Here is a 27200-nt window from a genome sequence, read left to right on the forward strand (position 1 = left end):
AGGACAAGAGATCAAATTGGTCTGATGCCAGCCTAATTAAATTGTACTCTAAAGATTTCAATGTCATATTTTTTATGAAGAAGATTTTCATGCCTTATTAAGTGTTGGGAGAAATAAAATTTCTCAACCCGTGCTAATCCAAGCCCAACGTGGACCGATCCATTTTTAAATAAATTGATAAAATTTTAATTCAACCTACTTAAATTGTTTAATAGATATGGATTGATCCGATAGACCCAATCTAAATTGACCATTCTAAATGATGTTACAAAAAAAAATAATATAAGAAAGGAAAGTTTGAGGATACTAGGTGAGATTAAAATATTAATAACTTAGGATTAACTTCTATTAGACATACAAGGAAGTCATCCCTCTCTCAACGTGATATAGATCCACTTTTAGTTGAGATGGTTTAGTGGCTAGCACATGAGAGTTCGAATCTTGACATAGTTGAGATAGATGTCTCCCTTATGTGATAGTCACTATTTCCAAGGCTAGTAGTCGTTCGTGATTTATCTCTTCCGTGTTGGTCCTGGGATGAATTAATTGGAGCACTGGGAGTGAACGTATTCATCTTTTTATCATCATTTTTAGTGTAGTTGGGACCATAATACAAGTCAAAGAGGAGAGCAGTTAACTAATGAATTCAAAATAATGAAGATATGAATTTGTTGAGTTTAAGGTATAAGAGTCTATTGTTATAGAGTAACTAATGGAGTAATGGACCGATAAATTTGAAACCATAAAGTTATTATTTGAATATAAATAAAAAATTTTACAATCAACTAAATCACTCAATTAGTGCATATGCAGTTGACTAGCGCAATCAACTGATATTAAAATAGGAATCTATTAATTACACGAGATCCAAATAAAGCTTCGACATAAATCAAATTCTGACTAGTTATAGTGGAGAGCATCAAACAATCAACTATTTGGAAGATTTTAATCACAAACAGAAACCTTATGAAGATTGTTTTGTGGAGGCTTCATGGACAACTTTTAGAGATATATTCAAGGAGATTCTTAGACAAAGTGTTGTTGCATTCCAAACCCTTCAAAGAGAAATTCAAAGCCAACAAAAGCGATCAAGCAATCAAATTCTTCTTTTGTAATTTATGTTTATCTACTATTGTTGTTGTTGTTTTTTGTAATTTTATATGCTACTAAGAATAGGACTATGATAAAATATTTCATCTCATAAAGGCATTCAAAAAAGAAAAAGATAGCGATATTACTTGAATGGATCCACTGACAAATTAAACACCATGGAATAGAAATCATGATTCTAAACCACAAAGGTACCGGTTTGTATTTTTTTTTGTTGTGTTTGTTCATTTCATTTCCATTGCACAAACTACTGATTTGTAGACAAGTACAAAAGGGAACAAATAAAATTAAACACATCTATTTAGCTCTCCCTCTAATTGTGACAATCTGATCCATTATCTTTGAATTAAAAATTAGGAAGCTAAAACAACATTTTTTTAAGTTGACGAACATAGTTTTGGTTGCTCAAACCTTGAGCACTACCAGTACTAAACTCCTTAAAACTTCAAACTCACCCAAATAAGCTCTCTACGTATCATTCCCAGCCACACTCTTCACACTTGATTGATCATTTGACGTAGGCGCAACACATGGCACCACACTCGATCAACATAAGTAATCGCATACACAAACAAGCAAACCATCAGGATGCCTTTCACACTTAGGTCGGCTTTGGTATGCATAAATTGAATTGAATAGAATCTGGAATGAAACTATGAAAATGGAACGGAAATATAAATACGATCCATTCCATTCTTTTGATTTCATTAATACAATTCGATGACTGATTGAATACTTTATTTTCTGTTTTACCCCTTTGTTCATCCAATTTTTTTCCCCATCAGTTTAACTTGCATGATGCATCTGATTTATTTTGGAGTGTTTAATTTGCCTCGTCAATGTTGGAAAATCAGTAACCTTTGCAATCATGTTTGATTATGGTGTTTGATGTTTAGGATCAAACCTGAGAACTGAAAGGAAAGCGAGATATCCTGAAAAGTAAACCTACCTCTTTGATGACTGACCTCAGTTTAGTAGTACAGAATCTTTGATGATTACACATCCTAGACTTATCTTAGAAATGAAAATGTGTAAACTATTCTAAAACATAATGTCAAAATTGCCTTATTTTTCTACCTAAGCAGAAAATCATGGATTCATTTTCCAGCTCCCTTGTTTTGCACTAACCTAGAGTAAATGCATATTTACACGAGATGTATCCTAACTCTGGTCTTACAGGCTTTGAAGGAAGCTTGAATTTGGGCTATCCACATTTTTCTATACTTTTCTCCTTATGCTGGTTTGGAAACTACTATGCTGTCTGCTAACTGATCAACTGCATCACCCATTAGAAACATTTCTAGCTTGCTCATTGACTTTGCTCATTTTCAATAATCATGGAAGCTGCTGGATCGTGTTGAGTATTCAGAAACTAGTCTATGAAACATGGATGACTTCTCTTCCAGTAACCGACGTGGGTTGTTGAACTCAGCAACTCTACCTGGGATGCATCAGCCAATAAAATGTTAAAAAGACAAAATGCCAAATAAGGATTGAAACAGTCAAAATGTAGTATAATTAAGAAATCGTGTCTTAAGAAATAAAGTCAATGATCCTCCAAAAAAAATGTTCCCACAACAATAAGGATAGTTCAGAATGATGTTATAGGAACCATTAGACAAGGATAGTTCAGAATAATGTCAAGGAGTGACTCAGAAACTTAGCACAAAATACTGGCAATATGTCACATATATAAAAATAAATCAACAACAAAATCAAAGAGAAAGCAGTCAACAAAGATTCAATATATATATATATATATATATATATATATATATATATATATATATATCTTCAGATAGAATTGATATAGAAATTAGCTCAATTAGAACTCACCTTCGCTAAGGACTAAAACAAGGTCACTGTCAATAACTGTCGGTATACGATGTGCAATGGTGCAGACAGTACACTCTCTGAACTCTCTACGTATTATCTTTTGGATAAGGTTATCTGTGGCAGTGTCAACTGAGGCTGTCGCTTCATCAAGCACTAATATTCTAGCCCGTTTGAGCAAAGCCCTGCCTAGAGAAACAAGTTGGCGTTGTCCAACACTCCAGTTTTCTCCATTCTCGGAGACTGGAGAGTTCAGAAATGACAGTTATTAATCCATAAAACATGATGAAACTGTTTAAACATTGTATGCAAATAATAGAATAAAGCTACAGCAACCAGATGTACTTCTTTCTTAGAATTGCATGGTATGCACATTGCAACAAGTAAAATCAGTAGTGAAATTTCTTGTTCTTTTACGGAATATAGATATGAGGAATCTAGGTCGAAAAAAATAGAAATCCACAATGTGGAGGATTCAAACATGCCAATCTATGCTAACATAGGCTAGAATCAAATCTGCATGACATGCATGAAAAATACTGATATGTACTATATGTTGAATTGTCACCCTTTAAACTGGTTCAGCCATGCCAATGGGTACCCAAAGAAAAGGCATAACAGATGCTATTGCAAATTTGCTAGTTTCATTGCTCTTACTTTAATCTTTTCAGAGCATTAGAAATTTTATATGCGAGTATATAGATGAAAAAGAGCACATAGACTATAAACCTGAAGGAAAGTTATTTTTCCCCTTGTTTCTCCATGCAAACAAGTAATATATACCTGGAACATCAAGCTTTTCTCTCTTATGACGGATAACATCTCCAAGCTGACATTTATCAAGTGCCTAGGGACAAAAAGGTACTATTATTATTACTATTACTACTACTATTATTATTACTATTTTAATATACAACAACAAAAACATGTAGTCTATTAAACTAACACCTGCCAGATTTCATGATCAGAATGCTCTTCAAGAGGATCAAGATTGATCCTGATAGTACCCTCAAATAGTGTTGGCTCTTGGGGAATGATGCTAAGCTGAGAACGAAGATCATGAAGGCCAATGGTAGAAATGTCTATACCATCAATGATGATTTTTCCTTCTGCAGGTTCAATTAGGCGGAACAAGGCTTGTATAAGAGTGGATTTACCACTTCCAGTTCGCCCAACAATTCCAATCTTTTTTCCACCAGGAAACTTGCAGCTTATGCCGTTAAGGACCATAGGTAAATTGTCTTTATAACGGGCCTTTTTTGACATTGAGAGGAAAATCAAATTAATCACTATCAGGTAGTAAAAGTGACAACATTCATTATGTAGAAGAAGAGGCTTCTATGCATACAATTCAGCAGCATGTCCAAATTATGTGTTCAATAAAGACGACAATGTAGGTATGCATAAACATGAATTGACTTGCTAACTATCAAATGTCTTCTATGAGAGCACGTAGGAAGTCATGAACATTTAAACAATATATACCTATGTAGGGATTCAATCATTCTCTAATCAATTATACACATGTTCTCATAAATATGGTTCTTTCTTAATCAATAGCTTTTCTTCCACAGAATTCCTTTCCAAGAAAACCAGCAATGAAAATATATACTTCATGTGCATGCTAGATGGAGAATGAACAGATTGTCTTCTAAGATGACTATGTCAGATTTCTTGTTCATGCCAACTACCTAGCAAGGAATGTGATGGATGGGAAATCCTTTGAAGTAATACCTCATGGTTTAGTCAGAGTGACTAAAATATGAATTCAGGAATCCAAAATAAATTTAATTAATTAGTCTCAGAACACCAAAATGAACTTCGAAACAAACCTTGAGATCAATTAGTTCAATAGTTCCAGTCTGAGGCCATGAAGATGCAGGGCGAAAATCCTCAATGATAGTAGGTGCTTCACTTGGGATCTGACAATATTGATGTATGCGCTCAATGGAAATTATTTTATTCTCAAGTTTACAAAAGCTCAATATCCACCGTGATAAACGAGCATTCATATTTAAGCCATAGGTAACTGCTAGACCTGCCATACCTACAGCATTAAAGTAAGTTTGTAAATAGAAAATATCAACCATAGAATCATACAAAGATCATTAAAATATCCATTAGAAAGAAGGGGTATAACTTAAGTTGTCAGGTCCAGTGTGCAGCAAAAATCTATTTCATTGTATTCTGGGTATAATAATGCATAAACTATACATCCATTTCAAATAGATGACCATAAATTGTCTCCCAATTTTGTGTGCAAACTTACCAAAATATATCATCCAAGTCAATCTTGATGTGCCTAGGGAAGGTTGTGTGGTTCCTATTCATCATGTTTTTAGTGTAAAAAAAAACTCCTGATCAAACTTTCTTCATTTCTCTTTTCTCTTTCCTCTCTCCCATTCTCCCAATTCCATTATGGTTCCACTTGTTGATGTATGAATTTATGTCATCTTGTCAAAGGCTATTCTTGCTACACAGACTTTTGGTGCAGCTTGATAATGGATATGAGGAGGGCTTTTAGTTGGGAAGGGAGGAATAAAGAGGTTGGTAGCAATATCTCTAGGAGCTATGATGACTTTAGAGCAGAGATCAGTAGGGTTAAGCTGAGAGGAGAGAAAATGAAAAGAGAGAGCAGTTGGTGTTACCACGACATTCATTTACTTTGGAGATGCTGGTGACTTAAGAATTTTGTTAGTGTGTTTGATTCAAGGAACGGGAGGGAGGGAGGGAGGGAGGAAAGAAGAAGAGAGCTGGAAAAGTTCAGGAAAATAGTTAAAGAAATAAAGTTTTGACTTGAAGCATACTAACTGGGAATCTGAGTCAATTGTACCTCTGCCTCCATCAAGTATAAGTGTGAGATTCTACCAAGTTCAAATACTACCATGACAAAAATTCATTAATTAATCCTATAATTCATAAAAATGATGTATACATACTAGGGTCGATATATCCATGTGGAAAGCTGACAAGGAGTGCCATACAGAAAGCAAATACAAATGTTGAGAGCAATTCCATCCGCAAGCAAAGCCATTCAATAGCTGCAATACTGCAGAAAAATGGGCGTGCAAAGCTATCCAGTAAGTATAGATTTCTCTTCATAAAGCGTTTTTCTTGACAAAACCCTCTAATTATAGCAGCTCCAGCAATAGATTCTCCAAAAAGATGAATTACTGGGGATTTTTGTATGCTAAGAATCCGCACTAGTTCCCTTGATGACGCCATGTAATATTTCTGCAAAGACGAAGAGTTTTGAGAAACAATTAAGTAACCAGGGTTGCAATTCAATAAGAAAGAGCTCCCTTATCTGTCACACATAGACATAAGTAGAAAAAAGATGAGAGAGTATAAATAGATTTATTGCTAAATGGTGGCAGGCTGTCTGAAGCTTGCTTTCCCTGATTTTATTGCTTTCAATCAACATTCTTTACGAAAAGTATACATATCCAAGATAGTTTGATATTATCTGGAATTGCTTTGTAAGTATCATTTAAAGTGTGGGCCTCCAAAAAGTGTTTGAGTGGATTTGCATAAAGTTTTTGGTCCATTATGTAGAAAATTTCTAGTAGTGATACTGAAAAATTTGGAATTCCTCATGCTATGGTGAGATAGATTGAGCTTGTATTTGTAACCACAGGTTCACTATAAATTTGAATGGAAAGCAAGTGGGAGATTCCAAAAGTGTCATAAGTATTAGATAGTGATGTCATCTCTCAGTTTATTTTTTTGTAATTCTTTTTTCTTGCAAGTGCAATGCCCTCCCTTGCCATGTTCCCAACCTACTCTAGTCCAGGGTAACTCTTCTTGGAGGTTCCCCAACCATTAGGTCTATTAGGCGGGGCAAGGGGTTCCGGAATACATTGGGAATATGGCAGAACTCGAGCCCCCACCTAATAGACCAGTTTGATGGGGCGATGACTGCTTTCCTTGATTTTGTTACGCATGACCAAATGTATATACTTCCTCTTTTGGGTGTTTGGGGTTTACTCATGTGTACATTGGCGCTCATATAAGGGCTTTCCCTTACTAGCTCTGGCTTCTTTTTTCATTTGTGCATTTGAAATAGCTGCTCCCACTTAGTGAGATATGACTTAGTTGTTGTTGTAGTAGTTGCAATGGCTAGATGAGGAGGCAAATCAAGAGAGGTTAAAACCCCATACAAAATGCAACGGTTCTATCAATGCCATGATTTGGCTTTTCTCTAGAATAGATTCAGCATGTGTGAGGGATATTGGCTGTTAGAGCTATTAGATTGGCGAGACCATTGGTGTAATGGATTTAGCCCCCTACTAGTAGTTCTAGATTTAAATTTTATCATGGGCCTCTGCATAATATTAAAGTTCTTTCATAAAAGATAAGCAATAGAATGCTTTTTCCCCAAATTCTACATGCTATAAGAGGTCCTAATCAAGGGTTAAATTTTTCAAAGTGGTATTACATTAAGTGGAGGTCACTTCTTTGCCCTCTCTTTCTCTCTCATGCAGATTTTAGAGGCATAACTTCCCATTGGCCTACAGGAGTAGGTTTCCTTGAATAGTGAAGATCCTCCTTGCCAATGTCATTTAGGTTGCTTTCGCTTCATTTTCACATCTCCTCACATGTACAAATCTTCTATCATAACAGAGCCTTCAAAAAACTTTGTATCTTCAAGATCCATATCCTCTCCTGTAGACCTTCCCTTCTTAGGTGAATTATGAACAGAGGGTAGCCCTAGCAAAAAAATTCCCTACTTGTATGACTAGCAACGTCACTGTTTGTGCATGATTGATGTTATTGCCACCTCCACAGACCATCTTGTGTGACACCCTTGCCTCCTCGATGAAGGATTTGTATGGAGCCCTCTTGCTTCCGCTCCATCTAGCAAGCTTATTCTCCAAATATAGCCCAACCTTTACTCTTCTTTCATGTCATGTGTGTTGCTCATTCCTGCTCACTCCTATATGTATGGAATTTGTGCAAAGTCCAAGAGAACCCACAAAATAGAGAACAACAACCTCCCTTTAAAGATATGAAACTCACACAAAAGCTTGGAGGCACCACTACTACTGGTGTTTACTTACAACTAAACAAAGATAACTAGCTTTTGGTCTCTAGGACTTCTAGGGGATGAAAGTGTTACCACTACAAATATTTAATTACAATCCAACATCTTATTGATAGTCACACCTTATGTGAATGTTACCACTGCTGATATTACTCTTTGCTCATGACTTACTAGTTTGCTAACAATAACATGTCACGCAGATGCACGCAACATTGCTACCATCTTTTGTTAGCAACTTGACTGGCATGCAAGTGTTGTCCTTGTATGTTTATGAGAGTGTCTTTAGTTTATTTAACAAGCTGGTCATAGATGGTATCTATGCTCCATAGAGGAGTATTAAAGAATTTATCCAAGAAATTTATTTGATAGGGTTATTGGTCAAGTGGGTTGTGCATTAGTAGTTCTAAATTTAAGTTTTTGTATGAGCCTCAATATGAACAAAATGATATTAGAAGATATTCTACATCTAATTCACTGTCAGTCTTGTTGGTTGGCCTCTAAATATTTCCGAATTGCTTTTGATATATATCATTACATATTTTTATTTAGCATCTTACTAAAAATATATTTTCCTTTTATGCATCTCCTTTTCCTCCATGTTTATTTTTATAAAATAAAGTAATCATTGCAATGTATCAATATATTGAACACTAGCATTCCCCTTGTGATCATAGTTAGAGATTAAATAACATTATTCTAAAAATGATGTAAGCCTAGGCAAAATGGAAGGAACCACTTCACCTAGTGAATAGGTTTCCCTTAGATGAATATTCCAAAAAGCATTCCAAGCTACCCTCCTAGGAGCTCTAAGCAAGCTGTCCAAGCAAGTTAATTAAAAAAAGGTTTATTTTAATTTTCTTGATAGTTTTATTCACCTAGAGAGAGCTAAACTAAATTGTTATGAACTTACACAATTGTAGCATAATCCTAAATTATCCACATTTTTATATTGTAGCATGACAGTAATTTGAACTTATATGTGAGATTCTTATGTGTTTTATTGAGATGTGCCAATTTGGATTTTTGAATTGTATGTTTAGTTATAACTTGTTTTGTAATGTTATGTTTTATTTCATTGCAATGTGAAATATGATGTGTATTATTGTTGTTAAGTGTTTAATTAGCATTTATCACTTGTTTACCTGCGAATATAAACTTGTTTTGTTTTGACTAATAATACACTTTGTCACATATATATGTTAGTGTTAATCTCAAGCAATTTATTTTAATGTTAGTTTAATGTTATTTGTCTAAACTCTCGCCTATCACCCAGGTGTTATGTAGTTGGCTAACCACCTACTGCCTAAAACTACTTTTTGAAATCTCTATGGAGAATGATATTGCCCACAACCTCCCCCTCCTCATCATTAAACTCTTCTACTTTAGATCCTTAATCTTCTTTTACTCTTGCTTTAATGTCATCAACAAGATAATCATTAGACGTCATTCTTCCCTGCCCCACAATCCTCTTCTGGTCCTTCCTCTAAATCTCATTTTGATTGTCACCACTTTGATTATCCTTTATCAACATCTTCTCTTGTCATATTATCCAAGTAAAATCTTTTACCTCCAAGAGCCACTCTTCTTCTCAAACTAAAGCTTTAAGTGATTAGATGCATCATCACATGCTTACCACTTATGTTTCATATAAATTCATGAAGATGCATAGAACATCTAATTGCTAAGAGAGACTTACAATCAAACAATAGTAATTCTATAATATCTTATAATTAAGGGATTACTAATAATTTCTTAAAGTAGCAAGGTTTTTTGGAATATTTTAATTAAAATTGTTAAAACCCTTCTTTCCCTCAATTCTGTGATCGTCTATGGACACTCATTGCCACGTGTGACTAAGTCATCAATTTATTCCTACAACCCAAGCTTCCTCTAACTCTTAACTCTTTGTGTCATCCGTTTATAGCAAGCCACCTTCGCCCGGGGAGTTTCGCAACAACAACAATCATAGCTTGATCAATCCATTGTTGCAACTAGTATTTCCGAGACACAACCTAAGTGACTCATCCTCCCTCACTCTATAAAACCCCTTAAGAGATAGTTTTGTACCCTTAACTTTCCCGTAGAATTGCTCACTTCCCCCTCTCCACCTCTTCCTCCACCCATCGATGCAATATGACTTCCCCTTGTTGATTGATCCATATCTTGGTAAGTCTCATTAAAAGGGCTTGGATTTGGGTTAGATTGCTACCCTTACAATTTTATGCCTTTGAAATTATTAGGGGAAGCATCATTAATTTTGATTAGTCAATTTCGACCCCCGGATAAGATTAGTGATAATGTTGGAGGATCAACTTTTTAACCCCTAGTGCCCTCGAGCAAGTTCTATGATCCCATGCATTTGAACAATATAAAAATGGAACGAACAAATTGAAATTGTTTTAAAAAAAAAATCCAAATGGAGAAGGATGGATGATGGTCAAATGTGGTAATGTAGATTGCCAAGAGAAATTTTAATTCACAAATCAAACTATACAAACTGTTCATTTGCACAAAAGGTCCCAATAAAAATCTAGATTCTATCTAGTTAAAAGCAAAAGAAAACCAACTTCTCAATGCAAAATGGTTAGGAGGAATCATTGTCCTCATCAAGCAAAAACAACGAATAAAAAATCTAGTTTTTCCAAGCTGCATTTATCTATTACTTTTATACCTTTTTTATTCAATGGAGCTCCATTTGTTGTGATATTATACATTTTCATATAAAATTATTTGTCCCAAAATACAACTTTGCTATAGCTGTTAACAAACAAAGGGAAACAGTATTCCACAAAAATATTTCTCATATGGTATTCAAAATGATCAAACAAGATTAGAATAAAGAACCTAATGGAAAAATAATGTAGGCATTTTCCAGAATATCGGGGTAGGGTTTATCATACATAGCCTTACCCTACTTTGCAGGAGACTGTTTCCGAAGACATTTTCTAGAATATATATGGTAAAAAATTAATTATATAGAAAAGTGCTTGCATTCTAGAAATTAATTACCTGCATCCATAAGCATACTATTGCCATTGGAACAAATAGAAGCAGCACTTGCCAAGTGACTTTGGACATAACTCCAACTATACCAAGAAGTTGTATTGTCGTTGCAGCAAACCCACCTAGTCTGAAAGGTATATCAAGATCCATGACGGTTTGATCCACCGAAACCTGATAATTCAAAGAGAAAATTAGAAGAGAGAAATATACCATATAATGCCACAAGTATGTTCAGTATTGCCTAGGAACAAAAAGGGATGCTTACTCGATTAAGGATTCTCCCAGCTGGAGTAGTATCAAAGAATGACATTGGAGCTCGAAATACAGTCCTAAGCATTCTCAGAAACAACTTCTGTGAAGCTGCTAACCCAAATGTAGCTACAAGAACAGCTCTAATAAAAACAAAGAGTGAACCCCCAAAAGCAAGGCTCATATAAACAACTAAAAGAAGCATGCTATCTGCTTTTGGTTTGCCTCCTCTAGTTTGAGGATTTGCCCATGCCATCCACCAGTTGCTTGCTATTTGGAGCACCTGAAATATTACTTGAGCAAGGATGATCAAAGGTATTAGTGTTCCTTTGTATGCTGCAGCCATATATGACAAGTATACTTTCAAGCTAACTCTTCCTCTTTCACGCTCCTCTTCTTGAGACAATAGTTTCTTCCTCATGCTTTTGACTTTCTTTTTCTCTTTTACTGCTTTTTCTTTAGATACTTGTTCATTGTCTGGTATTTCACTTTTCAAATTGTCAATGTTACTTGGACTTTGTGTTAATCTTTTACTTGAGGTGACAGAAGAGTTAATATCAGTGGTTCCACTTGTGTCTTCCAAAATATCCATTGTTTCAATTGCTTCAAGGTGAGCTGAAACTAACGCATTGAAGTCGGTTCCAGAATGCAAGAGCTCTTCATATCTGCCAGCTTGTATAATGCGGCCATTTTTCAGGACCTGCAAAGAAAGTGAGTGACTTTTCTAAACTATCATTTTCAGGATGGAACTCAAACACAGGGATAATTATCAATTCAACAGTACTTTACTAAAATGGTATTAATTTTAGCATAGGGATGAGAATTTTCTAAATAATCCACAGGATCAATAACATTAAGTAATTAAAATATTTCATTAAAAGTTAATAGCATTGAATAACTTATTTATTCAATAGCACCTTACTAACATGGTATTAATTTTAGTATAATAATGGGAATTTGCTTGACATCAGCAAGGGCTAGATCAAAAGATTCCTGAATTGAGAAAATTATAAGAAATAATGGAACAATGAAAATTTAGTTAAGGGTACATGTGTTGGAACTAAAGATTTTATGATAAGTAGAAGAAAATTTGAAAGTATGAAATGTAGTTTCAGTTTTAAAAAAAATTAAAAAAAAAAAATTGATTGGATAGTAATAGTTAAAATGGATGAATTTGAAATAATTTTATCATGGATCTATTATAAAAAGGGGATCTTTTTGAAGACTCCATTAATAGGATTAAAAAATGAGAGGGGGGAAAGGAGAGGAGCTTTTAGAGTCTTTTATGTGCTCCTCTTAGGTAAAAAGAAAAATTTTATGACTTTGGTGCCGCCATACCTTGTTGATTCAAGGGTTGGACTATTAAGACGCAAGCCACATAAAAGCCTAATGTATTAGAGACAAGAATGTTAAGATGAATATATGGAGTTATAAGAAACAATATCCAAGAGTAATTAGGTATATTAAAGAGTAGGAAGTGATGATAGGATTAAAAAAAATCTTAATCTCACATCTCTCATTTTCATATATCATTTCCAAATGATAATTCTTAAAATAAACTTCAATACCAAGAGGTTCCATGCCTAAGCATCTTGGCATTTTTGTTTTGATTAGACTAACACTTAGGACTTAACATGATATTAGAGCTAGTCCCTTCACTCCAGCAACATTTGGCCAGAAAGAAGAAATATTAAAGTATAAGTCACAATCCGAAGGGTTTCGTTCCAATATAAGGGGGGATGGACTCCTCGCTGACAATAATATCAATTGTTGCATCATAACCACAACATGATAGCACATAACCATGAAATGATAATAAATGTTAGTTTTTATTTATATTAATCAAAAGTCAAACTGACATAATATAAATGGACTCATGCAACAGAAAAATATCATACTCCAATAAAATTCCATATGACAAAAAACAATAATGTGAATATGCTAAATAGTAAAAAAGGCATTTACTACAACTCGTCTCCAAAGCGATCGTCGGGGATCTTTGAATATGACCTAATTAGAAGATAAGATCCACCTTAAATGATCGTCTCAACTCAACAAACCTGGAGGAGGCCAAAGAAAGTGGAGCGCGAGCATACAAGTGCTAAGTGTGGCACAAAGGGATGTACATGATATAATATCTCGTAGAGGAAAATAAATAGGAGACAAAAAAAAGAGACCATATATTTGAATTGTTGCTTTAGGCCTTTAATCCATTAGTGTGTGATGTGGGACTACAAATCATTCGTATATAAAGAGATGTCTTCTCATGCAGCTATGAGTAGGGGGCCACATCCTCCTACATTATGCGGACATCAAACATACTTGGTGATTGCAACACTTTTGTTGTTTTATGAGATATATATTCATATAAAATAAAGATGGATAATCTTAAAGAATATAAAAGAGAACATGAGATAAAAGGTGAACTTACCTAAGAGAAAATAAATAATAAATAACAAAAATTGGTCGGTTATATTTAGTAATAAGGAAACAAAAGTATTTAATATGCTAAATACTTTATTTTCCTCAATGAGATATTATATCATGTACATCCATTTTTACCAAACTTAGCACTCGTGTACTCCTCTTCCTTTAAACTTAAATTCACAAAGTTGAGGCAATCACTTGAGGTTAGTCTTATTCTTCGAGTTAGGTCATGCTCAGAGATGCTCGACAACTACTTTTAGAGATAGGTTCTAGTGTCATGTCTTTTCACCATTTTGTATATTCACATTATTGTTTTTACCATCATATGCCTTTTTACTTGAGTTTTTTTATTGCAGGAATCCATTTGCATTATGTCAACTTGCGCTTTCAGATTTATATGAACAAAATTCAACATTTATTACTATTTTGTTATTGTCTATTTCCTACTATGTGCTATCTTATGGTTATGATGAAATGATTGACACTATTATAAGAGAGGAGTTCATCCCATATATAGGAACTAAGCTCTCTGAACAAGGTTGACAATTTGAGTTTGAGAGTTTGTGCCATACTGTGTTCTTGTGTTTTCTCAATTTTTGATTTGCATGGATAGTGGTGTCGTAACTCCGCCCATGATGACCGGTCATGGCCGGTCCCAAGTCCGGATAAAGGAGGAGGGTTGCGTTAGGTTGCCAGTCAGCGTCAAAATTATGGCAAATATTCAATGAATGGATCCATTAAACTATTGTGCTAATGCTAGGTTGTTCCCCGGAAGGAACGTGTTGCAAGGTCCGACTGTAACGTCTCGACAAGGACCGCTACATCCCCAGAACTCGGGTATAGTGCTAAATATGCAAGAGTTCGCGTTACATGGTCTGACTGTAACGTCTCAGTAAGGACCGCTACATCTCCATGAGAACTTGAGTGTAGTGTTAAATAAACAAGAGTTCTCACATCATAGGTTGGATAAGAACAAATATGATAGGAAAACTAATAATCTAAGATTTAGAACATGGAACATGGAACATAGGAACTCTCACTGGTAAATCAATGGAGGTAGTAGATATGATGATTAGGAGAAGAATTAGTATTTTGTGTGTACAAGAGACAAAATGGATAGGCGAGAAGGCAAAGATGATAGAGAACTTGAGTTTTAAGTTATGGTATACTGGACAGAGTAAAGCAAGAAATAGAGTGAGTATTATTGTGGATAGTTTGTTAAAGGATGAAGTTGTAGGAGTAGTTAGAAAAGGGGATAGAATTATAGCCCTTAAGATAATAGTGGCGAAAGAAACTATGAACATAATTAGTGTATATGCACCACAGGTAGGATTAGATGAAGCTACCAAATCAAGGTTTTGGGAAGACTTAGATGAAATATTATAAAATATTCCACCAAATGAAATGATTTTAATAGAAGGTGATCTAAATAGGGCATGTCGGAGTAAAAGATGAGGAATATGAGAGAGTACATGGGAGTTATGGGTTTGGAACAAGGAATGAGGAAGGGAAAACTATATTAGATTTTGCGAAAGCATATGACCTTATATTAGCTAATATGTTTTTTAAGAAAAGAGAAGAACACTTAGTCACATTCAAAAGTGGGAATAATAAATCGCAAATTGACTTTCTTATGGTTAGGAAGAAGGATAGAAAGATTTGTAAAGATTGCAAAGTCATCCCTGGAGAAAGCTTAACTACCCAACATAGGTTAATAGTGTTGGATATACGCCTCAAACATGGTATCAATAAAAATAAAATATATACGATTCCTAAAATTAAGTAGTGGAAGTTAAAGGATGAGAAGCAAAATATATTTAAGGAGAAGGTAGAAGTACAAGCATTAGGTGAAATATACGATGACTCTAATACAACATGAGATAAGATGGTATCAAAGTTGAAAATAGTAGTTAAGAGTGTACTCGGTGAGTCAAAAGGACATGCACCACTAGGTAAAGAATCTTGGTGGTGGAATGAGAAAGTACAAGAGAAAGTGAAGGAAAAAACGAATAGCTTATAAGGAATTATATATTTGTAAGAACAAGAAAAACTTTAAAAAATATACAATAGCCAAGAAAGAAGCTAAAAAAGTAGTGAGTGAAGCAAAAAATGAAACTTTTGAATGATTATATCAAAAATTGGATACAAAAGAAGGGAAAAGAGACATTTATAGAATAACTAAAGTGAGAGAAAGGAAAACAAGAGATCTTAGCCGAATAAAATGTATTAAAGATGAATGTAATAGGGTACTAGTAAACGATGGAGAAATAAAAGAGCGGTGGAAGAGATATTTTCATCAACTTTTTAATGAAGGTTTAGGTGACCTACTTAGGTAATTTAAGTAGGTCAAATGAGAATAGAAATTTTAATTTTTATCGTAGAATTCAAGCTTCAGAAGTAAAACAAACTTTAAATGAGATGCAGAATGGAAAAGTCGTTGGACCAGATGATATTCCGATAAAGGTATGGAAGTACTTAGGGAAAGAAGGGATTGAATGGCTTACAAATTATTTAACATGATATTGAAAACGAAAAAATGTCTAATCAATGGAGGATAAGTACTCTAGTTCCCTTATATAAGAACAAGGGAGACGTACAAAATTGTGTAAACTATAGGGGTATTAAACTAATGAGTCATACTATGAAACTTTGGGAAAAAAGTAATAGAAAAAAAATTAAGGAAGGAGATCACAGTGACAGAAAATCAATTTGGGTTCATGCCTGGAAGGTCGATAATAGAAGTTATACATCTTCTTAGACAATTAATTGAAAAATATCGGGAGCAAAAACAAGATCTACACATGGTATTCATTGACTTAGAAAAGCTTATGATAGAGTTCCAAAAGAAATTATATGGAGAATTTTAGAAAAGATAGGTCTTAACGTAACATATATTGAACTAATTAAGGATATGTATGAGGAAGTAACTGAAGCATTTCCAATAAAGATAGGGTTACATCAAGGATCAGCTCTAAGTCCCTATCTTTTTACACTAATTATGAATGAACTCACTATGCACATTCAAGACACGGTACCGCGGTGCATGTTGTTTGCAGATGATATTATTTTGGTTGATGAAACACGTGAAGCCATAAATGCTAAACTAGAATCTTGAAGGGAAACACTAGAAGGGAAAGGTTTTAAGCTTAGTAGATTAAAGACAGATTATATGGAATTTAAGTTTAGCAATATTAGAAGTAATGAAACAATTGTTAAGATAGGAGAGGACGAGTTACCCGGAACCGAGAGATTTAAATATTTAGGATCGTTTTTGCAAAACGATTTTGGGATTGAGAGAGATGTCTTACATAGAATACAAGCTGGATGGTTAAAATGGAGGGAAGCATCGAGTGTTTTAGGTGACCGTAAAGTACCTCTTAAACTTAAAAGTAAGTTCTATAAAATCGCAGTTAGGCCTGCTATGTTATATGGAGCTGAATGTTGAACTATGACTCGAACACATGAGCAAAAGATGAGAGTTGCAGAGATGAGAATGTTAAGGTGGATGTGTCGACATACGAGGATGGACAAAATAAGAAATGAGAGCATTAGAGAGAAAGTCGGAGTTGCATCTATTGAAGAAAAACTCCGAGAGACACGTTTAAGATGGTACGGACATGTACTTAGACTATCAATAAATGCTCCAGTTAGGCGATGTGAAACTATGATAAACATGTATATCAAACGAGGAAGAGGAAGACCAAAAAAGACTTGGTTAATAATAATAAAACAAGATAAAATTTATTTAAATATAAATGATGATATAATAGGAGATAGAGCTCAATGGTGTAAAAGGATTCATACAACCAACCCCACCTAGTGGGAAAAGCCTTGGTTGTTGTTGTTGTATGGATAGTGGTGTCGTCTTTAAATATGATAAATGTGTATCTTTGAGCAATAAGTTTTTAAAATAGTTAGGTAACACAGGCTAATGGGTCAATTCTCTTCCAAAACAAGTTGTGACAAAGTAGGAAGAAAGGAGAGAGAATTCTACCTCGTATCTCCAAATAAGTTTTTTTTAAGTATTTTCAAATACCAAAAGGTCTACCATCTTTGTGCCTGGATATTTTAGATTAGACTGGACTCCTTATTAGATTTTACAAATTGTAACTACAACAGATTATAAAATGAGAAAAAATAACTTGAAATTGAAGGCAATTAATAGATTCTATAATAAGAATATAGATATGATATTCTTAGAATATGTAAGAGATTGCGAATAGTTTATGAAAACATCAACCACCGTAATAAAATTATAATTTAATTGATCTGAATATTAATAATGATATACATTGTGTAGAGTTTAATGGACAAATAAGATTCGTATAGACGACCCCAAATCATTGAAACAAATGCAATTTCATGAGGATAGGTGTTGGAACTTACTTAATTGACAAGAGGGTGAAACATTTGGTTGTCCTTGATCTCAAGACAAATAGAGAATCCTAACAATTGAACATAAGGATGAAGAAGACAAAAAAAAACAAAAAGATACTTGAGTGAAATGTATGCCAGAAATTTATTAAAGCAAAGAAGGTGTTGTTTAGTGTAACAGATGGGATAGTGATGAAGCTACATAAATGAATACATTGGTAGTTTTTCTATCAAAATTAACTTGCAAATATTTTAAAAGAACAAAAAAAAAGTTATTATCCAAATTTTTATAAAAAAAAACACTGAAATCAGATACATAAAATAAGCTATTAGTATATCCAAAGCATTGCATACCACTATTTTATCAGCAGCAGGTAGAAACTCAACTTGATGAGTAATGTAGATGACAGTCTTGCTAGCTAATGCTGTTAATATGTATTCCTGTATGAGAGCATAAGTTGTCAATCATCATGCTAGAAGAAACGAAAAATATAAGGATAGCAAATTCTAACCGTAAATAGTTCGCTCCCAGTGTGAGCATCAAGTGCACTAAAAGGATCATCAAGTAAATAAATATCTGCATCTTGATAAAGTGCTCTAGCAAGCTGCACCCTTTGTTTCTGGCCGCCACTCAGGTTAATGCCTCTATCTCCTATCATGGTTTGATCTCCATGTGCTAGCAATTCCAAGTCCTTCTTTAGGCAGCAAGCATTAAGAACACTTTTGTACCTTGGTTTATCCATTGGGCTACCAAAGAGAATATTCTCCTCTATATTTCCAGATTGAATCCAAGCTGACTGAGGTACATAAGCTGTAGAACCACTTATCCTAACCTGGAATTTATGGTCAATCAGGTAGTAAAAAAAGATTTACAATTAATAAAAGATTGAGGTTTGAAAGATTACACACCTCGCCAAAGGTTTTTGGTATCTCACCCAGAATACAGGATAGGAAACTTGACTTTCCAGAACCGACTGCACCACAGATTGCAATATGCATGCCTCTTGCAACCTCTAGTTGTATCTCAGTAAGTGTGGGTGTGGCAGAGGAGGTATCCCAACAAAATTCTCCATCTTTAATTTCAATTGCATTGCTTGTAATACTCTGTGGAACATTTATAGTAGCATCTTCTGATAATTCTTCCTCCTGCAAGAACCCAGATATGCGGTCCAATGAAACCTTTGTCTGAGCCATCATAGAAACCAAATCAGGAAAACTCCTAAGAGGGTCTTGAAGAATCCTGAAGGTAGCTAATGCTGAAAGAACCCCACCAGCTGTAAGATGATGACCTAACAATATAGAAGTAGCAAAAGTAATAACTGAGATGAATATAGGAGATCCCCAAAAAATAAATGTAATAAAAGACTGTGCATAAAGGGCTTTCCGAAGCCACTTGAATTCAACATTCCTCATCTCCTCTAACTTCAAGCGGTAGAGGTCTTCCCAAGCCTGAAGCTTCAAGATTCTCATGGTCTTCAAACATTCAAATGTCTTCCTCATTCGTTCATCCTTAGCGGCCATTAAATTGTCCTGATTCTGTTCTTGTACCTTGGCAAGAGGAATTGTAACAATAATAGAAAATATGGTAGCTAACAGTGTTGCAATTGTTGCAATCCCCACATTTTTATACAGGATTGTTAAAGCAAGGATGATTTGCAGTGGAAGCATCCATATGTCGTGGAGGTACCATGAATAATCACCCACTCTCTGCACATCTACTGCCATATAATTTATTATCTCACCACTTGTGTGACTTTGCCTTGCTGAGCTGGATAGTCTAAGCCCTTTCCTATAAACCATCGGCGTTAATGCTGATCTAACATGCATGCCCAATATGTCTACTCCTATGTACCACTGCCGAGCAGTTATAGTCTCTGTCAATTTAGCAGCAAAGAACACTGAAGCCAAAATGTAACCCTCGTTGCGAAATACTATATTGCCACTCAAGTAATCAACAAAGTAACTAATAAGATAAGGACCCACAAAAGAAACTGCAGTATTCAAACCGGCAAAAACAGCATTTAAGGCTGCTTCTTTCCAGAATGATCGGAAGATCGACAATGCCAGTGACTGTGGCTTGTTAGGGTTCTCCAGTTTCAATTTTTGCCAACTTGCATTTAATATTTTGTAGCAAGTTTTAGAACGATCTTGTTTAGCTAGCAGAGGTATGTCCTTCAGCTCTAGTGGCCTTTTTGCACCCAATGACAGGAGTGGGTCAAGCCAGGACAGAGTGGCTAGGCTCAAAAGGCCTGCCTCACTGTAAGGGGTGACTCTAAGGTAGCCCACCTCTTCAGCAAGCAATGGTTCCCTGAGGTCTTGATGATCCCTGAGTGGTTCTACAGCAGTGACACCCCTAAGAGAGGCAACAAAAAGAAAGGCAAGAGCAGGGAATGAAGCATAGTTAGACAGCATGTGCGACTGTAAACTAATTGAATTAGCTAAGAATTGCTGGGTATCAAGGTAAGCAATGTAGAAACAGAGGATGAATGAGAAGAACCACCATAGCCTAATCGAGAATGGAAATTTAGCCACTGCCTTGAATTTACAGTGGAATACCGATGCAACCAGCACAATCCAAGCTAATGCTTGAACAAAAGGAAGGTACAGAACACTATAGTCTCTGGATTGGGACTCTCCCCAAATCAAGTTAACTGTTAGATACCCCAGCACAAGAATCTGAAGGAAGAAAATAAAGCAGCAGCAGAAAGCCGTGACCTTGAACCAATAACCGACCCTTGCAATTGCAAACCGACCGAAACCTGAATCCCCATGAACAGGGACTGGGTTCTGGCTATCATGTTTGAGAGTAGGGAGGTGCCGGATGGTGCGGGCGAGGACTCGCCGTAGCAGGAAGAAGAGGAGCAGCGACGTATGTACGGCGACAGCAATTTGATCGGGGAAAGGGAGGCGTCGGAGCGAGCTGATGAAGCCTAAAGAAATCATTGTCCGCCCGAAGATTGGATTTCGACGAGAGAACTCAAACCGGAACGAGCGCAAGAAAGGATTTCGGCAACAGGCATTTCACCATCAAGCTCTCCAACATCAAAAAGCGATGACACGAACCCAGAAGCGGCAACAGGTTGCAAGGAGATCGATGCCTACTCTACAGCAGGGCACGACACATTGCACATGGGAACAAAAACATCACCCCCCCAAGCTAGTCTGTCAAAGAAGGGGAAAAAACAAAAAACAAAATTGAAAAGTGGCGCATAGGGGAGCAAGGTAAAAGAAGGGAAAACCCCCGATAAAGAAAAATGAAACAAAAAAATTTCAATCTTTACCGTCTTAAACTGAATCCCTTCTCACCGCTCTCCGTTTGATGATTCCAGGGAAAGTGATTTTAGAAGTCGTGAGGCGTGGCAGGGACGCAGAGCCGGGGAGTGGGGCTTGGTTCGGCGCTCCAAACTCCAATTCCTTCGCTTGTCGTCGTTTTCCAGCTCTCTTCGCAACGCAAAGGCAAAGCTGATGGGATGCCGCGGTTAGGCCAAAGCGTGGGTAAAGAAGGAGGAGCAGGGGCAGCGGCATTACCTGGTCCTGGAACAAATCAAGTGGCGGAAGAAGTGGGTGTTGTCGCCATGGCAAGTCTTGAATAGGCAAGACGGAGAGGTGATCACGGTACCAGATTTGCTTGGGGCTTCACAGCTTGCAGGCTTATGTAATAATCAGGAACCGTGCGGATATTTAACAACGAGATCAAGAATTTAGCACACAGAATATTTAATGATAGTTGGCAAATTCTTCATGGATTATGCTTCAGAATATGTAAAATACAAAAGATTCTGGCCAGTGGGCGTTCGCATGAGCATGTCGAAGAATCTTGCATGGAACAAACCTGAAGGCTTTGAGTCTTGTGATTATCCACATTATTAGGGCATCGTGCGAAAAGCTCCAGTAGTGCATCCAATTAATCAGTTATTATTTTAGATCTCAAACAACTGCTCTCCGTGCATAATGATGTGGTTCAAACTTGAAGAATTATTTCAATCATAATGCCTCTGCTGTTGGGATTATATCTTCACTGACAGAGAATGAATATTGATAAGTTGTTTTTATATTTAAGAAAATGGGCATTTGAATGATCGAATAACATCTCCATTAATTTATTTAGAAAAACTTGTTCTAGAGATTATTCCCAGGCCCGGCTAAGGCATGTGCGAATAATATTGGGATTAAATGATTAAGTAAGATATTAAAAAAATTAAATTAAATCATTAATATTAATTAATGATAGTATATACATTAATAACATCTTATTAATCAATATTATTATTAATAACATAATTACCCATTAATAACATCTTATTAATTAATTCATTATTTCTATTTACATAATTTCATTATTAATAAATATCATGTTAATTCATTCTTATTTCCTCATAATTATAATTAATCAAAATTTTATTTTATTTAATATTATTTCCTCATAATTGCACTTAGTCAAGATTTTATTCTATTTAATTATATATCTTATAAAACTAATAAACTCTTTCCTTCTCAATATCTCTGACAAAAACTTAATTGTTCTTTCACTCATGTTTCGTGATTATTTTTTTTCTCCTCATTAATTTTGTATGTTTATATTCTTTCACCGATGTCTTTTTTTCTTTTCTCATCAATAATTTTATACTTTTATGTCTTTCGTCGATGATACTTTTAAAGAACGTTCTTTTCACTCTTTATTTTTCTTCCTCGATAATAACATGAATCATAAATTTTTTTTATCCATACAATGTAAAATAAAATGCTTCATAAAAAATTTAAAATTAAAATTAATAAAGTTTTATTTACGTTCAATGTCTCAAAAAAATTAAATAATTTAACCGTGTTTAAAAAAATTATCTAAATATTAGCGAAAAAACTAAACTTTATATAAAAAAAATATTTTATTTAAAAAAAAAAAACAATCCCAAATTCAAATGAAAAAAAAAACTTGAGAAAAAAATTTTAAAATATATTAAAGGATTTTTAAAATTTATGTTTACCTAGGGCCTCCTAATTATCTCAATATTATTTACAGTCTGATATTGTAAAAATCTCGAAATATTTTGCAATATAGATAATTATGAACAGACAGTTTTTGTTTATGATTTATTAACTTATCTGTCCTTACGATGATGAAATTGAATGATCGATCAAGAGCGTCAGCAATTGTGGTCTGTGGAAGAAATAAGTTGTGTAAATCTATTTCAATCCTCACGCAGGACTGAATCAGAAAACGGTAAGCCCGATTAATCTCTTTTTTTTTCAAATTTGAAAAATAAATATATAAACTTTCAATCACTTACATAACACAAGTTTAGATTATAACATTTCAAACACTGCTTTTAATTATTTTTTTTAATTATAGTTATCCAACTTTCAAATCAACCAATTATGAAGGTGATGAATTTGACCCACATAAATTTTTTTTATTAACCATCAGATAATTCGACGATTACGTTTAATTATATTAATTATAGTAAAAGATAATCTATCATCAGATTATATGAATGAATGAATGTAAATTATGACATCATTCAATTGACACAAAAAAAAAATTATTTAAATAAAAATCATCCTTTATTATTAGTGATCATGTCCGAGCGCTGAGTCGATGAACACTGGGGACGTGGCGCTCTCCGCTGTCTTCGACTGGTGATGTGGATCTCCGGCGAACCTGCAAAGAAGCCGAGCCGGGAAGGAATTCCCGGCGACGACCCTTCGACACTCAAGTCAGGAAGCGAAGAAGAGAGGCAGAGTAACGCTACTGTAGCTACAGTGATAAAAATCGCATACCTCCGATGAAGTCTGGGGGTCTTTATATAGGACCCCGGAGAGGGGACGCACGCTTTTCGAGGTGTGCATGCTTCTCCAAACATACCTAAAACGTGGATGTCAGAAAAGCATGTCTGACGTCATTCCGCAATCGTCCGAGCGTATTTCTGGCATGACAGTGGAAGCTCCCACCGTACGATTCTCTGTACGGCTCGGCCGCCGACCATGCTATTTGTCGGCGGCCGGTGTCTCGAGGCTGATATCGTCAGTTGCTATTTTTGTCTCCTTCTGGGTTTTGTCATCTAATGGTCCGGTCGGGACAGCCACTCGGTTCTCCTGGCGTACTGGGATGTGAGTGTATCAGACCGACCGGGAAAGTCCACGGTCACATGCTCGGATGAGATTGCGCCTTGGTCTGCGACTCTTCCAAGCGGCCTGGCCACTCGGACCGATAGTTCTTTTACCTTGAGCGTCGGAAACCCGACCCGTGGTTGAGCTGTCTTCCGTCCGACCTGGGGGATTTTCGGGCGAGCGATCAGATGACCTATCCGCTCGGCAGGACTTTAGGGTTGACCCTCCTGACCTTTGACCTCCATGCGTCCTTACCACCGGATCACGTGCCTCCGTCTCAAGTCTAGTCGAAGGAGGCGCTAAGTCCGACTGACTGGACCGTGAGTCTCTCCGAGTGACAGTCGATCTGCCACTTTCGATAATGCCCTTCCGTCCGGCCTAAATGGAGTCGCGTACTGTCGTTCGGCCGGCTACTGATGATTATCTTGCCGACCTGCTGGCGGTCAACCCTGACACCTCTCGGATCTCCTTGGAATGCGTGCAAATCATTGCCATTAAGGCAGAGCACGCTGCCCCTGCGGCGTAATGGGGTTGATTAAATGTGCTCCTGTGACCAGATGCCACGTGGCGCTGCTGCCGTCATCGTAAGGCAGCGGCGGCGTGTCCGATGGGACCTTCGGCGGTTTGAAATGAACGGTAATATATGGGCCTCGGGTTTCGTGACCTGAATCCAACGGTTCGGCGAGACCGAGCTCAACCTTATAAAGCTCTTGTCGTTCTCCTCTGCCGCACTTTCGCCTTCGCGTCTCCAGAAGCCTTCTCTTGCGCTCAGTGCTCCGGCGACTTTGTTCCTCGGCATTCCGGCGACCCTTCGCCCTCTTCTTTCAGCCGCCTTCTTTTCCGTAAGGATCTCTTGCCTCTTGCTCCTCTATTCTCGTGTTTCTTCCCGCATTCTTCGATGTGTTTGTGCTTCGTGGTTATTGTCCTTATCGTCTTTCCGTCGAGCCCCCTGCTCTTCCTTCTGCCTTCGGTCTTTCCACTATTCCGGCAATGGTCAGCTCTTCCCAGCCCGTTGATCTCACTCCCGGCCCATGGTATACGACCATGGAGTCATGGTTTGATCGGCGCGACGCAGAGAGCTTAATTAACGCCTTCGATCTTCCTTCTGATTTCAAACTTATTTTGCCCTCGCTTTCCGCTCGGCCACACAAACCGCCGCGCGGCACTATCTGTTTTTTCCGCGATCAATTTACAGTCGGTCTGCGATTTCCTCTCCACCTTTATCGCCGAAGTCTGCAATTTCTTCAGCATTCCGCTCGCCCAGTTGGTACCCAATACCTTCCGCCTCTTGTGCGGAGTCGTAATATTATTTAAGATACACGACATTCCCCTCCGCCCGGAGGTCTTCTATTACTTCTACTATCCTAAACAATCCGAGCTGGGCACTTATCTGTTCCAGTCTCGGGCTGGCTTAGTCTTTTTTGATAAACTGCCCTCTTCCAACAAACACTGGAAAGAGTACTTCTTTTTCCTTCGTCTTCCCGGGCGGCTTCCTTTCCGTACTAAATGGCAGGTCGGACCTCCCGCCTCCCCCGAACTGAAGAGGTATAAGACCCGACCGAACTACCTTCAAGCAGCGAATATGCTAGCCGGTCTGAAGCTCGACATCAACAAGCTCCTCCCTAAAGGAGTGATGTACATGTTCGGCTTGAGTCCGAGCCGAACCAAACTCCCGAGCAACTTTGGTAAGTAATTTACTTGTGCATTTGCCTTGGGTTCTAACTGATTTCCTTCTCTTTTCTTTGCAGCGAACATCGTAATGGAATCTATACTGCTCAAAATTTTGAAGAAAAAGGTGGAAGCGATCGAGGCGGCAGCGACCAAGGAAATGGAGAAGATGGGTATCGCTCCGGTCGGCTCTCACGAGGGTGAGAGTGAGACCAATGTGGGGGAGTCGGTCGCTCAGACTTCTCCAGTGGAGGTGACGGGTGGCGCAATCTCCAGCAGGGAATCGACCGTTCGGGAGGAAGCCTCCGATCCGAAGGACGAGCTCCCACTCAACAGGAAAAGGTGGTGCGTTGAGATGCCACTTCGTTCGGCTACCTCCGCGGTGCAAGTGTCCGAGCGGACGGGTCCTCTGTCTCCCCGAGACAAGGCTCCTTCCGTCGAGTCCTTGTCCTCCGATCGGACCCCGTCACAACTGGAGCCCTCTCAGGACCCCATCGCCGCGCAGCCAGTTAGCTCCCTGCCTCCGGTGTCTCGGAGGCCTCGCCGCTCGGCCATACTTTCCAAACCGTCCGCCCCCGCATCTGAACCCTCCGTGTCTGCTCACACGACGTCCGGCGGGCGCCGCACCATTAAAAATTTCAGTTAAATTGAATAAACCGATTGAACCGACTAAATTTCTAAATTTGGTTTGGTTATTTTAAAATTTTAGTTGTTTTCTATAAAAAAAAATAGTTTATTTGGATAAATTGACTCAATTTCGATTTTAAACTTTCTTATTCAGTTTAATCAAATAACTTGAACTTAAAAATCCTTAAACGCTCTTCACGATGCTCCCCACTCCTCACGTACATCTCTTCACGATGCTCCCCACTTCTGCTTGAGTCCTCAAGCCCTTTCTCGACGATGAATGCAACTTCTCCTCGCTTCCTATCATAATCACCGCTGATTCTTCTACTTGACACCCTTTCCTATTGGCTTCAACAACCATGGCGCCAGCTCCTCCTCACTTCTTCTCGATGGCCTTCCACTCAGATTCAAAAACCATGGCCTAAGCTTTCCCTATGCAGCTTTGACAACTATGGACACTCTTGCTAGTTCGATAACCACCACGCTAGCCAAGACAAGACATCTTCAGGTAACAATTTAGATTTTCTTCATTTTTTGAGCTCTCGACAAGTTCTGCTCCTTTGATTTGATTGGTTCTAAAATCATTGAAACGTCTTGCTCGATTCCCACAATGGTTTTGAGTGGAGTCAATTGTATAGCAGGGGATGTTGATTTTGATTGTTCACTCTTTGATTTGGGTTTGGAGATTTATGACTATGGAGAAAAATAGGTTGATCCACATCAGTTCATGTCTTCTTCTTCTCTCAGAAAGCATGGCCCA

General features: G+C 37.0%; 1 protein-coding gene across 1 annotated transcript; it reads right to left on the reverse strand.

The window, feature by feature from the left end:
* Positions 1 to 2043: 2043 nt before the first annotated feature.
* On the reverse strand, positions 2044 to 21955 carry LOC121996325 (ABC transporter C family MRP4-like). Its single transcript, XM_042550255.1, has 13 exons — positions 21569 to 21955; positions 21322 to 21502; positions 18950 to 21202; positions 18553 to 18873; positions 18395 to 18481; positions 11256 to 11939; positions 10997 to 11161; positions 5883 to 6177; positions 4776 to 4990; positions 3892 to 4197; positions 3727 to 3790; positions 2947 to 3186; positions 2044 to 2551 (listed from the first exon to the last, which is right to left on the reverse strand). The coding sequence occupies exons 3-13, from the start codon at positions 20981 to 20983 to the stop codon at positions 2439 to 2441; spliced, it is 4524 nt and encodes a 1507-aa protein (XP_042406189.1). The 5' UTR covers positions 20984 to 21202; positions 21322 to 21502; positions 21569 to 21955; the 3' UTR covers positions 2044 to 2438.
* Positions 21956 to 27200: the final 5245 nt, after the last annotated feature.

This window comes from Zingiber officinale, chromosome 6A (assembly GCF_018446385.1).
Source record: "Zingiber officinale cultivar Zhangliang chromosome 6A, Zo_v1.1, whole genome shotgun sequence".
In the NCBI taxonomy this organism is placed as follows: domain Eukaryota; kingdom Viridiplantae; phylum Streptophyta; class Magnoliopsida; order Zingiberales; family Zingiberaceae; genus Zingiber; species Zingiber officinale.

Excerpts from the sequence above, each read along its gene's own strand:
- LOC121996325 (XM_042550255.1), bottom strand. The coding sequence starts at position 20,983 with ATGATTTCTTTAGGCTTCATCAGCTCGCTCCGACGCCTCCCTTTCCCC. Across the intron at positions 11,162-11,255 it reads CTGGGAGAATCCTTAATCGA|GTTTCGGTGGATCAAACCGT; the intron begins GTAAGCATCCCT and ends TTGAATTATCAG. Across the intron at positions 4,198-4,775 it reads TTGAACTAATTGATCTCAAG|GCCCGTTATAAAGACAATTT; the intron begins GTTTGTTTCGAA and ends ATGTCAAAAAAG.